Genomic DNA, 14,707 nt, shown 5'->3' with positions numbered 1-14,707 from the left:
TGCCAAAACCCCAACGGGGTGGTGCCGAACTCCACGCAGCTCAGCGGAAGCAAGACTTGTATAGAAGTACACAGGCATACCAGCCCGCAGGGAGGAGGTCTGGATACTGCGTAGGCGGGCAGGGTAACTGTGTAGTGATTGGCTGGAAAAGACGAATTTAGAACGGAGCAGCTGCCAGACTTACGAAAGTGTGTGCTGAGTGGCGGAAACTAAATACCTACGGGGGCGGGGTCGAGCTGCAATCAGTTACAAACAGGCGGAACCTGGCTTTGCATGGATTGGCGGAAGCTGGACTCAACCTAGAATAGAGACCAGACCAGGGAAGGCGGGATCAGCCCTACACCCATTGCTGGAAGCTGGAACTGCTTAGCGGCTGGGGCAAGGCCAAGGTTGAGCCTAGATGGACGTGAGTGTAATTTAAAGTACCTGAGGAACAATTGGGGTGTTGGGAGAAAGGTAAACCTTTTGGTCAGGAGTGAAAGGCTGAACTGCTTTGAGAACAAACCTCCACCATGAATCGGCCCATTCTCTGGTAATTCAGAGTACTGTACAGGAAAAGAAATGGAAGGGTCAGGTGGGGGCCCAGGTTGCCAAGGCAACGGTAGAGAGGGCACAGAAGTCAAAAGGCAGGACTTCAGTGGTGCATTAATGGTCCCACACAGACCGGATCTCTGGGCCTCTTAGCACTTTGTGCTTTAGAAACAGGGCACTTTAGCAAACAGTAGGGGTTAAGGGGGGAAAGAAGGGCCGTGTGACTCAAAGACATTCAGGCTCTTTAATGTCAGGGGAGGTAGGAAGAAGTCAGTGCTGAGTCTCTGGGAAATTCTGCAGACCTTGTAGCTCTCTAAGCCCCTGAAAAAGAGAACATAAGAGGCTGAACAGAGACTGGGTCCAGGCCCCATCCCAGGCTTGCGCGGAACTCTCTTCCCTCTGAGCCAGCCTGGCTCCAGTTTGACTCCAGTTCAAAGGAAAATATGGTCCTTCCCATCTCTGGCTCTCTCTCCTTCTCAGGTCACCACCCTAAACATTTGGAGATAGAGTCTAGGAATGGAGTGAGCTGCTCTCACCTCTAGCAACATGTGGATGTGGGCCTTGATATTCATGGAGTCCTTGGTGAGGTTGTCGCTGAGCCTGGAGAAAAGAAACAAGAAAGGTGAAGTGGGCCCCACTTATGGTCAGGAGGATGATGCTTCTTCATCACTTCAAGAACTAACTACATTCTGTATGACTTCCACATGGTAGGTGGTAGAACATCCTACTACCTGAGCTGCTCCTATGCAGAGATGCCTGGCTGCCATCTGGACTGCACTGATTCAGAGACATTTATTGAGTGCCTACTCTACACCAGGTCGTTTTAGGTACTGGGAGATAGCAGTAAACACAGCAAACAAAAATCTTGGCCTTGTGGAACTCAAATTCTCATTATGGGGGACAAATGATGGGACTAAAATATGGAATATGTCAGATGGTTATAAGTACAATGAAAAAATTAGATGTTAAGAGAGGATAACGAGTGCAGGAGTGGGGGCTGTAATTCTAATTAGAGTGCTTAGGGATCGCCTCACGGAGAAGCACGTTTGAGTAAAGACTTAAAATGAAGAAGCGAATTGTGTGGCTAGATGGAGGATGAGTGTTCAATACCCAAGGGGCAGCAAATGCAGAGGCTCTGAGGTGGGAGTGCACCTGGCATGTCTGAGGTACAGCAGAGAGGCCAGCAGGACTGGAGAAGGATCAGTGAAGGGGGGGTTGTAGAAGGTGAGGTCACAGAGGTAAGCAGGGGAGAAAGATCATGTAAGACCTACCAGGCCATGGTAAGGACTCTGGCTTTTATTCTAAGTGAGATGGGAGCCAGAGGAGGATTGTGATCAGAGAAGGGATGTGAAAATGACTAGGGTTTAAGAGGATCCATCTGGCTGCTGTGTGGAGAACTGACTGGGGATAAGGACAGCTAGTGTGGAAGAGGAAGTCCAGTGAGGAGGCAGTCCAGGTGAGAAAGGCAGACTCAGACCACAGTGGCAGTAGTTGAGGTGATGAGAAATAACTAGATTTGGGATATATTTTGAAGGTAAAGTCAACAGGATTTACCAAAGGAGGGTGTTGGGTGTGAGAGAGAGAACTCAAGGAAGACACCAAGGCCTAAGTGACTAGGAAGCTGGAGTTGCCTGAAACCATGCCAGCTCTGGGCTGTTGAGTTACATGAAAGAAAAAAAGTGGAAGTATCAGTTGCTCAGTCATGTCCGACTCTTTGCAACCACATGGACTGGGGCTCACCAGGCTCCTCTGTCCATGGAATTCTCCAGGCAAGAATCCTGGAGTGGGTTGCCATTTACATGAACCAGTCACTTTTTTCTCTCTATGCCAACTGGGACCAGTCTCACTCAAAGAATCCTAATACACCCAAAGGATCAAGGAAGGCCTTTGAAGAATGAGTAAAACAGGATAGTCTTTTCCACAAAAAGTCCAAAAGGCAGGAAAGAGCTTTTTAAGGAGTATTCAGGAGGCCTGAGTGTTAGAAACTAAGTGAATGGTGGAAGAAAAGTGGCACAAGTTAGGATTCAAGAGGTAGGTAAGGGACAGATCATGTAATCTTGATATTATGAGAGGAATATGGATTTTATTGTGTTGAGCTATCTGTCAATGTAAGAGTCAGTTTCAGGGAAATGAAATACCGTTAAGAAAAGCAGAAGGCAACAACAAAGGATATTAAATTGGGGAAAAATAGTATGAACCCATTTATATATCACTATCTCTCAAAGTTCTATTTTCTTTTTTTTGTCAAAGTTGTATTTTCAGTCTAGCCCTCTCTCCTGAATTCCAACCTTGGGAGTTTTAACTACATCTTCAGAAAAGTTCCTTCAATGTTTAATGATCACCTCACACTTAACAGGTCCCAGACTGAACTCCTGATTTTCCCCTCCAAATCTGCTCTCCCCTTATCTTCTCCATCTCATAAAAGGGCAATTCCATCCTGTGCTCAGCCGAAAACCTGGACTCCTTTTTCTCACACCCCACTTCCAATCAAGCATTCTATTTATAATTGCAACTGCTCCATCCCAGACAATGTTTCTAGCCTCCAATCCTTGCTGTTTTCTGCACCACTGTCAACCTGTGACATACTACATCCTTTACTTATTTGTTTATTGTTTGTCTCCCCTAAATAGAATGTAAGCTGCGTGGGCAGAGATTTGGTCAGCTTTGCCCACCCCCCACTGTATTCACAGGAACCAAAAAGTATGTGGCACATAGTATACACTCAGTGTATAAGCTTAGTCTATGAAAGGTTTCAGCACTTAAAAAAAAGGAGAAAAGTATAAAGTTCACCAAATGCTAGTCGTAACAAAAGGGATATGTTTAATTTATTGCTACTGATTTAATATGTAAGGCTGTGTTAATAGTCAAATAGTTATTCTGTTTTTTCTGTAATCATGTCTACTTATGGGTGTGGATGTGTACTCCTTTCTGTGTTAGCAGAAAGAATATATACAGAGACCTGATCTTTCTACTCCCCAAACAGAGAAATAGACGAAAAACAGGAAGTACTGATAGGCCATTTTGGTTACATAAAATAACCTGAAGGAAAGTTATTTAAAGTGTTTCTCAAATAACCACACATTTTAAAGAAGAGAATGAGCTCCACAGACTCAAATCTTCATCTCCTAGAAAGATTCAATTACTAGGGAGTCCTACTAATTATAATAAAGTAATAAGAGATTCATGGGCTTCCCAGGTAGCACTAGTGGTAAAGAACCCTGCCTGCCAATGTAGGAGATGTAAGAGATGTGGGTTCAATCCCAGGATCAGGACGATCACCTGGAGGAGGGCATGGCAACCCACTCTGGTATTCTTGCCTGGAGAATTCCATGAATAGAGGAGCCTGGCAGGCTACAGTCTATGGGGTTGCAGAGTCGGACACAACTGAAGCAACTTAGCATAGTAAGGAATTCACATTTCTCATCACACTAATAGACCAGATCAATAAATCAGAAAGACCAAACAGGGGGCAGGCAAAGACAAATACCTCATTCTGGGGAAAGACATCAAGTCTCAAAAAATTAAAATCTATTTGAAAGGCTCAGGAATCTGGTGACATAACAAGGAAGGCTTTGTCATTAAGAAAAAAAAAAAAAAACAGACTTGTTCTAAATGACTACTGGTTCAGAATTATACTGACCTATTAAAGCAGGTCCCTCAACCAAACTATTTACCAAGTCTTATCACTAAGATTTAGAAATCTCCACAGGTCTGAGGCTCATTTGAGTTTATGAACACTGAAACCTCGAAAAGGTCTGAAAAGAGAAGAATTACTGAAACCTAAGGTAGCCAGCTCTGGAAGAAATGAATAAGACATGAAGGGAAATATAACCTAGAATTTTAGATCAGTAGTATTCACACTTGTGAGATGTTGTTAATCTAAGTGTATTTGCTCAGTGTCCCCTCACTCACTCCATCTGAGTGACTGAATGCTCACCATTCTCAGCAGTTCCTGTAACATGGCAGGCACACTGGTCCCCTTGCCAGGAATGCTCTTCCCTAGAGAGCCCTATGGTGTGTTTACTCAACCAAGTAACTCAAATGTTGCTTCCTCTAGAAGGCCTTCCCTAGCCACATTTCAGAAGTCTCTCCACAATCACAATTCCCCTTCCCTACATAGAACCTTACACTCAGTCAGAGTTCATCCTTTATCCCCACTCTACCTCCATCACCAATAGAGATCTACCAATACTTCAATCCCCACTTAAATCTATTTCCAGCATATGCTTTGAAATTCATTCAACAAACACAGGGTGCCTCCTATATGCTATGTGCTATTCTAGTGACTTGAGATGTAGAGAAAATCTCTCCCTTTGCAAAGCTTATATCCTAATGGGAGCAGGCAATGAACATTATAAAAAAGTAAATCACACAGTAAACATTAGGTGGTCATAAGTGCTAGGGAAAAAAGAAAAAGTAGAACAAGGGAGGGGACTCAGGAGTGCCAAGGGTTGCAATTTTCAAGTTAGGTTATAGGAAGTGACATTTAAGCAAGACTTCAAGTGAATAAGGAGAAAGGAAGCCATGCAGGTATCAGGGGGGAAAGTGCTGTAGGCAGACAGAGAACAGTTACTGCAATTGTGCTGAGGCATGATCACTCTGTGGGCATTTAAAGAGCCTGCGAAGGTTAGTGTGATGAGAGCACAGTGAATGAGCAGGAAAATTAGCAAGAGGTGAAGTCAGAGGTAACTTGTTTTACGTTACTGATTTACAGGCTGAGACCTCTAGGATCTGGTCAAAACTGTGCTGATGTGTAACAGTTATAGCCCTTCTCTAGAATGCAAGCTTTCAAGGAATCCTTCTGTCTTGTTCATGCTGCCTCCCCAACATCAAGCACAAAGCCTGGCATACAGCAAATGCCCAATAAATTTTTGTGTGAGTGAACAAGACAGAGACCATTTATTGAGTACTTATTATGTGCTACACCTGGGGCTAAGCTTTGCATTACCCCTAGAGAGAGGGGTAAGTGGTTCCTAGGTACCATCCCAGGTAGCCAGGGTGAAAGGGGGAAGAAGGATGTTACAAATGGTGGTGTTTTAGACAGTATCCTCATGCAATGGACTTACTCTGTGAGGAGATTGCTCTTACGATCAATGAACTTGAGAGCTTCTGCCAGTGTCAACTCCAGGAAAAAACCATATCCAAGGGCCACATAGATTCGTGAAGTGTCTGGGCTAAGGAAACAGTGGTGATAGGAAGTGGAGAAGTCCTTATCACTGTTTAGCATACCACACAGTTTAATATTTTTTTTTACTTCCCACCCCCCACCTTCCCCAAACTGAAGGTCAGGGTGGGCAGAGAATTTGTCCTGTTTTATTTACTGTCACATCTTCAGCACCAAGCAGTGTCTGGTTCATAGCAAATACTAACAAAAATATTTGTTGAATGAAGGAAAAGGGAAGCTGAACCCTGTGGGCTCAGAGGGGCAGGTAGACACTCACACCACTGTGTCAACGAAGAAGTTACAGCCCAAATCCACCTGCATATATAACTCCGAGTGATTAGCTTCCTGTGGGGCCAGGGAAAAAGAGGTAGGGATCAGTGGTCAACTTTTAGGTCAGGTGACAGGTTTTGGTCTTGGGTATCTCCTCTCTTCCCCCTCCTTTGCTCACAAAAAGACAGTACCTAACCCTGGCCTCTTTACCTGGAGTCGCTCAATGACATTTCTCAGTTGAAGGTATTTGGCCAGCTGCTCATATACCTTGTCACGATGGTCCAGGACCTTTCTGATGGGACATGACAGGACAAGAGCAAAATGGTGACCAAGAGGAAACCCTGTCCCTCTTGGAATATCTCACATCATGACCCCCTGAGACTCTCCTGTCACCAGGGTCTAAACAGAAATTTTAGTGCTGAAGACAAGGTTTGGACTCTGGGTCAGATTGCTTCGGTTTGAATCCAGGCTTTCCATTTTACTAGCTGTTTGACTTTGGCAAGTGAGTAACCTCTTTGGAATTCAATTTCCCCATCTTTAAAATAGGAATGAGGAGTATTACTTCATAGAGTCATTAGGAGGATTAAATGAGTATTTACTATAAGGCATTTAGAATAGTGCCCACCAAAGTTCTCTATATGCGTTAGCTCTTATTTATGAGTATTATTATTACACTCTACTCCCAATGCCTCCCTCCAATCAGAATATGCCATTCTCACCCTAGATAAAAATCCTCCGTCTCTTTTAGGATGCCTGTAATCCTAGACCTGAACACTCTCCTTCCTGCTCAGATTAATAATGATAGTAATAATTTTTTATACTCACTGAGCCTCTAGTATCCAAGTTAAACCCTTTACAAGGACTGAATACACTGAAAACCCAAACCCACCGCCGTGAGGAAGGTTGCATTAACTTCCCCATTTCACAGATGAGGTAACTGAGGCACAGAAAGTGGAGGCGAAGTACGTGTTCACACGGAAAGCAAAATGCTCAAGCCAGGATTCGAACCTGAAAACTACAGCTTCAGAACTCTAATTCTTAACCCTTCAGGGGCATCGGAAGCCGCGCATGCGCGGACACAGGCTCCATTAAACCACCATGTCGCCCTCCTCACCCCACGTTGCACCCCGGATATCGCCCCTCCTTCCTCCTCAAAAGGCTCACGGGGCCGGGCTCTGAACGCCTCACCCACCAATCAGAAGGCTAGGCCCTGACTTCGAACGCCCCGCTCACCACGTGGACCGCTCCAAGCGCTCCGCCCCCCGTTCTGTCACTTACTGCAAGTCCCGCTGCAGCACGTCAGAGATGAAAGCCTCATAGCGCAGCACTTTCTCCGCCGTTGCCTCCACCGCCCGCCGTTTAGGGGGCGTCGCCATGATGGGCTCCTGAGGAATGGGTAGGGAGAAGACCACGTTGAAGACCACTTGTCTCAGTTTGGTCTCAAGCACAGTACAACTGCACCTTTTCAGCGTTGGGAGTTGGGTCGTCCGGCTTATGCCGAGGGTTCAGCCTTCCGCCCCTCCCAGCTCTGGGACCCCATCACACAGGGACACCCAAGTACGGCCGTTACCTGAGAGCCGCCGGCAAAAAGAACTGTTAGTAAGAACCGTGGCTTCCGGGTGGCGCGGGTAAATGACGTACGACGGGGGCGCTGGCCAACCAAATAATCAGGTGGGGGTGAGGCGGTCCCGAACTGAAAAAAACGCCGGAGAGAAGGAAAGGGCGGGGCTTTACGAAATCCGCTGATTACGGAAGGCTGCAGAGCGTGCCAACCTGGACGGCGCAACAAGCCTATGGGGTTAGTGCACTGTTGCTGGGGGTGGGGTTTATGGGATTTGGCGGGTTACGGAGGAGGCGGGACACACAGAGCGAGTAGCGAGTTTGGTATTTAAAAGTCCAGCGCTTCAGAAGCAGTCGGGCAAGAAAAGATTTTGAAAGGAAAGTACATCCTTGCATCGCCCTGGACTTTGATTTTTCACAAGGGAAGCTTGGGTTTGACTTCCAATAATGGAAATAAATATGAACATTAAAAAAAGAAAAAAACGTTTTCAAAAGGAGACAAATTTTCTGACATGCACCTTTGACGACTCCAGCTTTGTAGCCCGCAGTCCATGACTGGGGTTCAAGCAGAGGTTGATAACGCACCATGTCTAATCACGTCACTTAATTGGGGCGTCAAATGGAGGGTTGCTGAAGTCCTCTGCCCAAGATAGGTTATCTTGTAGTTAGAAAGAGTTCCTATGTTTTTATTTAAATGTGTAAACTTTTTATTTATTTTTATGTGCTCAAATTACTGAATGGATTTATTTCCTATGTTAGATTTTCAAATAATAGCATCTAATTCATTTAAGTCCAGGCCTGAAGGAGAACTCCAATGCTGGATCCCCCAAATGATACTCCCACCTGCAGGCCCTAGAGCGCCCATGGTATCAGGGAAGTCTTCCCAGATAATTTGTGGGTTTGCTGTCTAAAACCAAGCATTGTTTCAAACGCTCAAAACTGAGCAAGTCAAACTTTTCTTTACCCTTAGAACAATATGATTGCAAGGAAAACTTTGTGAGTTAAGAAAATTATTTTTGGTAAATCATCTCATGTTACGTATAGTTACAATTATATTTAGTTTGATCAAAAGTGGCAGTAGGTAGGTAGACAAATATCGAGTTAATCTATACAATTTTCCTGTGGATAAAAGGGTGTTACATTTATTATTTATTATCTTCATTTGACATGGAGAGCACAGAGTTCTGATGAGCTGGAGATGGGTTTGTGCAAGTTTATTAGCTTACATTTCACACACAAAAAATATGGAGTCCATGTAAGATTTCTTTTGTTAAAACTTTTTTTCAAAACGTTTTCAACTTCGTGTTAAAATTTCAAACCTACATGAAAGTTGGCACTGAATGCCCATATAGCCTTTACTTAGATTCACCAAATGTTAATATTTGACAGCATTTTTTTTTCTCATTTCAGACCATCCAATAATTGTTGATATGGCTGCATAGCATTCCATCTTTTGGATGACCTCAGATTTTTGAGCCAGCCTTCTGTTCCTCGATGTTTGGATGTGTCCAGTTTTTTTCATTGTTATAATCCAGAATAAGATAACAGTCTTTGTTTTCAAAATTTTGTGTGCAACCAGGTTTGTTTTCTTGTGAGAAACTTCTAGAACTTAATTTATTGATCTAAAGGAGATCATTGCATTGTAAAGCAAGTGTTAAGTGACAATTGTATATCTACTTCCAATAACAAACTTCCTCATCCAAGTTTTACATCAAGGTCAGCACACTGTGGCCCACTGTTTGCTGACCCTTGTTTTACTACTGTCTGCAAGCTAAGAATACTATTTCCATCTTTTAGAGGCTTGAAAAAAAGTAGAGTATTTTGTGACATATGTGAAGGAAAGTTACATGGCTCAAAATAGCCTGGAGTTAAAACTCCCCTCTGGGTCCTCCCCACCATTCTATGCAAAACAAAGAACTCTCTCACCTGAAAAACACAGTGAATGTTAAGGTTGATTACGCCCAGCTCCCAGCCCAGCTCCCAGCCGGTCCCAGCCTCTGGCCAATCTCTGGAATTCCTTGCCCCAGCCATTTAAGAGATAACCTAACCGAAACTGGTGGAGTTACTTCCAGCTGGGGATTCCTGGGCCCCCCCACCCCCATTCCAGCTAATTTATCCTCCCCACTTCCCTAGTTTTGGGAACCTGAGCCCTGAAGGGGCCCAAGAAGTCAAGAGCCTTGAGAAATGCGCAGTGCAAATATATTGACTTTATTTGTCTCCGTTTGGGAGCCTCACAGACATATCTAGGTAAAAAGATTGTTAAATAAATGCCATCAGCCATCGCAAAAAAAAAAAAAAGAGAGAGAGAACTAATCCAAACAACCTTGGAGAAGAACAGGCCCCCTTAAAACAGTAGATTTCCACATATATGCCTATATATACTTACTCTTTTCTTGGGTTAGTGCAGCAGCTCACTAATCTGACTGCTGCCCCTTCTTGTCTCATTAAAGGTGATCTGTTCCTATAAAGTGCTGGTTTTGTTCTTTCTCTGAACCTCACTTTCTCTAATTCCCTTACCCTACAATATAAAAGTTATATGAAATTCAAATTTCAGTGTCCAATAATAAAATTTTAAACATAGCCACACTCATTTACTTACTCTGATGAAAGAAATTTTCACATATTGAGGTATGGGGAAGTCATTCTGGCTAATACATGAGTTAACTTGAATTTTATGCTAACTAAAACAGCCTGTTTGTGGCCTATCAAATTTACATTGTACATCTGCTTTAATTATTAAAGAAAAGGACACATTGACCAGAAGTAAAGAAAATGCAAATAAGATAAATGTTAAATGCCTCCTTTTCTTGATGCCAATGCTGGTACTCCTTCAATGATAAGACTCCCTTCCCAGGTGCCAAGGCCATTACTGACTTGCTGTGTACATGCTGATCTGTTTTGTTTTTTTTTAAACTTTGAAGGAATGTATCCCTGATGTTTGATGTACTTTATTCTGACAAGATATAAAACTGCCCTGAAAATCAAGCTTCTCCAGAGAAGTTCCTCACAGTTCTCTAAGAGGCTGTCTTCTGGGCTGCAGTGCTCAGTTTGGCTCAGTTTTACTCTTTCCTATTCCTATTCATGGGCTTCCCAGGTAGCTCTACTGGTAAAGAACCTGCCTACTAATGCAGGAGACATAAGAGACTCAGGTTCTATCTCTAGGTTGGGAAGATTCCCTGGAGGAGGAAAGGACAACCCACTCCAGTATACTTGCCTGGAGAATCCCATGGACAGAGGAGCCTGGTGGGCTACAGCCCATAGGGTCACAAAGAGTCAGACACAACTGAAGTGACTTAGCATACAAACTGTAATTATTCCATTATAATTTCAATTTGTCATCACTACAATGGCAGAGTTGAGTAGTTGCCAAAGAAACCATATGGCCTGAAAATTCTAAAGTATTTACTCTCTGGCCCATTCCAGAAAAAAATTTCCAACCCTAGCTTTACACAATCATATCAGTTATATCAATCATATCAGTACATAGGTTGGAGCTATAAGCAACGTGGGCCTCCTTGGCTTTAACTTGCAACCTGTTACCTAGCCTATGGGTCAGTGTTTTCAGGCTTATGGGAGATAATGAAGCTCTCATATCTCTATTTTCTCTTGCTCCTATCACAACCTTCTATCCCGTAACCTCCCACAGGTCTGACTTAGAGATCTCTGCCTTTGCCTTTACCCAAGAAGAGCAAGAAGTGACTGAAACCCAGATGAGTTATAGTGCAGTTGTTCATTCACCATCTACTTTATTTTCCACTGGATAACCTGACAAAAATACATCCCATTAAATTGAAAGGTAAAGGTAGGGTCACAGAAAACATAAAGCAAGCAAAATATTAACATCAGAGAAGATTGAGATGTAGGTATGAAATTCACATCTATGTGTAGCTGTGAATTTGTTTCTGATTTTCTTACAGCTGTAGCAAAAAGGGTCAGTTATGTTGATGAAAGTAATCAATATACAATCTATAACAGGAATAGAAAAGAGTTTTATTTGAGCCAAATTGAGAACGATAGCCTGGAAGGCAATCTCTCTCAGATAGCTCAGAGGAACTGCTCTGGAGCAACATGGTTTTCAGCCTAGTTTTATATCTTGTCAGAACAAAGAACATCAAACAAGTCTGGGATACTTTCTTCAAAGTTTGTGAAAAATAAACAGATCAGCATGTATAGAGCAAGTCTGTATGTTCTTGGCACCTGGGAAGGGAGTCTTATCATTGAAGGAGTACCAGCACTGGCAACCCAGGAAGGGAGGCTTTATCTTATCTGGAGATTCTTTACTTCTGGTCAATGTGCCCTTTTCTTTAATAATTGAAGCAGATGTACAATGTAAGTTTTGTAGGCCACAAACAAGCTGTGTTAGTTAGCATAAAATTCAAGTTAACTTATGTATAAACCAGAATGACTTCTCTATACCTCAGTATGTGAAAGTTTCTTTCATTGGTTGTATGATTTGTATTGTTTATGAGGGAAAATAATACCAATTTATCAGAAGGAAATATTTCATGGCACTCAGAAGGAAACTATAAAATGAGAACTCTCCTTCACTTCCTACACTAAAATGAATTCCATATGGGTTAAAGATTTAAATGTAAAAATAAAACTATAAGCATGCTAGAAGAAAAAAATGAAATAATTTTTTTTATTATTTTCTTAGAGTGAAGTCCTTTTTAATCATAACAAAATTATCAGGTCATGAGAGAATATATTGGTACATTGTGTACATAAAATTAACATATGCAGTTCAGTTCAGTCCCTCAGTTGTGTCCAACTCTTTGCGACCCCGTGAACCACAGCACTCCAGGCCTCCCTGTCCATCACCAACTCCCAGAGTTTACCCAAACTCATTTTCATTGAGTCGGTGATGGCATCCAACCATCTCATCCTCTGTCATCCCCTTCTCCTCCTGCCCTCAATCTTTCCCAGCATCAGGGTCTTTTCCAATGAGTCAGTTCTTCACATCAGGTGGCCAAAGTATTGGAGTTTCAGCTTCAACATCAGTCTTTCCGATGAACACCCAGGACTGATCTCCTTTAGGATGGACTGGTTGGATCTCCTTGCAGTCCAAGGGAGTCTCAAGAGTCTTCTCCAACACCACAGTTCAAAAGCATCAATTGTTCGGCATTCAGCTTTCTTTACAGTCCAACTCTCACATCCATACATGACTACTGGAAAAACGAAAGCCTTGACTAGACGGACCTTTGTTGACAAAGAAATGTCTCTGGTTTTTAATACGCTGTCTAGGTTGGTCATAACTTTCCTTCCACGGAGTAAGCGTCTTTTAATTTCATGGCTGCAATCATCATCTGCAGTGATTTTGGAGCTCAAAATAATAAAGTCAGCCACTGTTTCCCCATCTATTTGCCATGAAGTGATGGGACTGGATGGCATGATCTTAGTTTTCTGAATGTTGAGCTTTAAGCCAACTTTTTCACTCTCCTCTTTCACTTTCATCAAGGGGCTCTTTAGTTCTTCACTTTCTGCCATAAGGGTGGTGTCATCTGCATATCTGAGGTTATTGATATTTCTCCCAGCAATCTTTTTTTTATTTATTTATTTTATTAGTTGGAGGCTAATTACTTCACAACATTTCAGTGGGTTTTGTCATACATTGACATGAATCAGCCTCTCCCGGCAATCTTGATTCCAGCTTGTGCTTCTTCCAGCCCAGCGCTTCTCATGATGTACTCTGTATATAAGTTAAACAAGCAGGGTGACAATATATATCCTTGATGTCCTCCTTTTCCTATTTGGAACCAGTCTGTTATTCCATGTCCAGTTCTATCTGTTGCTTCCTGACCTGCATACAGGTTTCTCAAGAGGCAGGTCATGATTAACTTAAAAAGCCATAAAGTCAAATGAGAAAGGCAAAGAAAAAATTTCAAGAGATACAATCAATAGCTAGTTTACTCAATACATAAAGAGCTCTTATAGATCAATATAAAAGGCCAGTAATTTAAACGAAACTAGACAGAGACAATTCATAGATATACAAATCACTTTCAAATACATGAAAACGTGTTCATTCTAAATCATAATAGAGAAATGCAAGATAAAGATATGAAATTCTCTTTCATCTCTCAGGCTGGAAAAGACCAGAAATATTTGTAACCCAGTTGGCCCTTGAGCAACAGAGTTATGGTTTGATCTGCATAGGTCCTATAAATATATTGGAAGAATTTTTGGAGGTTTGCAACAATTTGAAAAAACTTGCAGATGGAACATGTAGACTAGAAATATTGAAAAAAATTTAGAAAAACATATATCATGAATGTGTAAAATGCATGTAGATACTAGTCTGTCCTTACATAGGCATAAGGTGATAATTAATATAAAATTAATAGTGTTAGTTTTCTTCTTGTTGTTGTTGTTCAGTCGCTAAGTCATATCTGATTGTTTGCGACCCCATGGACTGCAGTACACCAGGCTTCCCTGTCTTTCACTGTTTCCCAGAGTTTGCCCAAACTCATATCCATTGAGTCAATGATGCCATCCAACCATCTCATCCCCTGTCACCCTCTCCTACTCATGCCCTCAACCTTTTCCAGTATCAGGGTCTTTTCCAATGAGTCAGCTCTTCGCATCAGGTGGCCAAAGTATTGGAGCTTCAGCTTCAGCAACAGTCCTTCCAATGAATATTCAGGGTTAATTTCCTTTGGGATTAACTGGTTTGACCTTGCTGTTCAAGGGACTTTCAAGAGTCTTCCCCAGCACCACAGTTCGAAAGCATCAATTCTTATGTGCTCAGCTTTCTTTATGGTCCAACTCTTACATCCCTACATGACTACTGGAAAAACAATAGCTTTGACTATATGGACATTTGTCAGCAAAGTGATGGCTCTGCTTTTTAACATGCTGTCTAGGTTTGTCACAGATTTCCTTCCAGGGAACAAGTGTCTTTTAATTTTATGGCTGCAGTCACCATCCACAGTGACTTTGCCCAAGAAAATAAAATCTGTCAGTTTCCATTTTATAACAGATGCTCACTAAATGCTTCTACACCTTAAGTCAGTCTACTAAAGAAGCATTTATTTCTATGCTTGGGTAAAGATTTCACCAGCTTTATCATAGAATCTGTGAGAAATCATGTTTGCCACAATGTTTCAGATGCAAGTAGATAAAGAAAGATGAGTCCTTCTTAGAAGTCTTTTGACAAAGGTGCCTGGGTTGGAAAGATGCCCT

General features: G+C 42.4%; 1 protein-coding gene and 1 long non-coding RNA gene across 2 annotated transcripts in view; both read right to left on the bottom strand.

Moving 5' to 3' along the window:
- Window positions 1-723: 723 nt before the first annotated feature.
- UXT (ubiquitously expressed prefoldin like chaperone) lies at window positions 724-7,662 on the bottom strand. The gene is made up of 7 exons (XM_065915093.1): window positions 7,536-7,662; window positions 7,244-7,350; window positions 6,176-6,257; window positions 5,973-6,040; window positions 5,598-5,705; window positions 1,068-1,131; window positions 724-852 (listed from the first exon to the last, which is right to left on the bottom strand). Exons 2-7 carry the CDS (start codon window positions 7,339-7,341, stop codon window positions 802-804), a joined length of 471 nt encoding a protein of 156 aa, XP_065771165.1. The 5' UTR covers window positions 7,342-7,350; window positions 7,536-7,662; the 3' UTR covers window positions 724-801.
- Window positions 7,663-12,140: 4,478 nt separating this feature from the next.
- The window catches only part of LOC136153763 (uncharacterized), a 45,048-nt gene continuing 42,481 nt past the window's right edge, over window positions 12,141-14,707 (bottom strand). Inside the window, exon 5 of the long non-coding RNA XR_010660428.1 lies at window positions 12,141-13,362. This is a non-coding gene — a long non-coding RNA (uncharacterized lncRNA). The remainder of the gene's footprint in view (window positions 13,363-14,707) is intronic.

This window comes from Muntiacus reevesi, chromosome X (genome assembly GCF_963930625.1).
Source record: "Muntiacus reevesi chromosome X, mMunRee1.1, whole genome shotgun sequence".
Lineage (NCBI taxonomy): Eukaryota > Metazoa > Chordata > Mammalia > Artiodactyla > Cervidae > Muntiacus > Muntiacus reevesi.
The sequence above is the reverse complement of the archived record's forward strand: the minus strand, read 5'-3'. Positions and strand labels throughout refer to the sequence as shown.

What these genes read in the sequence shown, in the direction of transcription:
- UXT (XM_065915093.1), bottom strand. Translation starts at nt 7,341, where the DNA reads ATGGCGACGCCCCCTAAACGGCGGGCGGTGGAGGCAACGGCGGAGAAA. An exon ending in ATGTCATTGAGCGACTCCAG is followed by an intron (nt 6,041 to 6,175) that starts GTAAAGAGGCCA and finishes CTGGCCCCACAG; the next exon opens with GAAGCTAATCACTCGGAGTT. An exon ending in AAGAGCAATCTCCTCACAGA is followed by an intron (nt 1,132 to 5,597) that starts GTAAGTCCATTG and finishes TCTTTTCTCCAG; the next exon opens with GCTCAGCGACAACCTCACCA.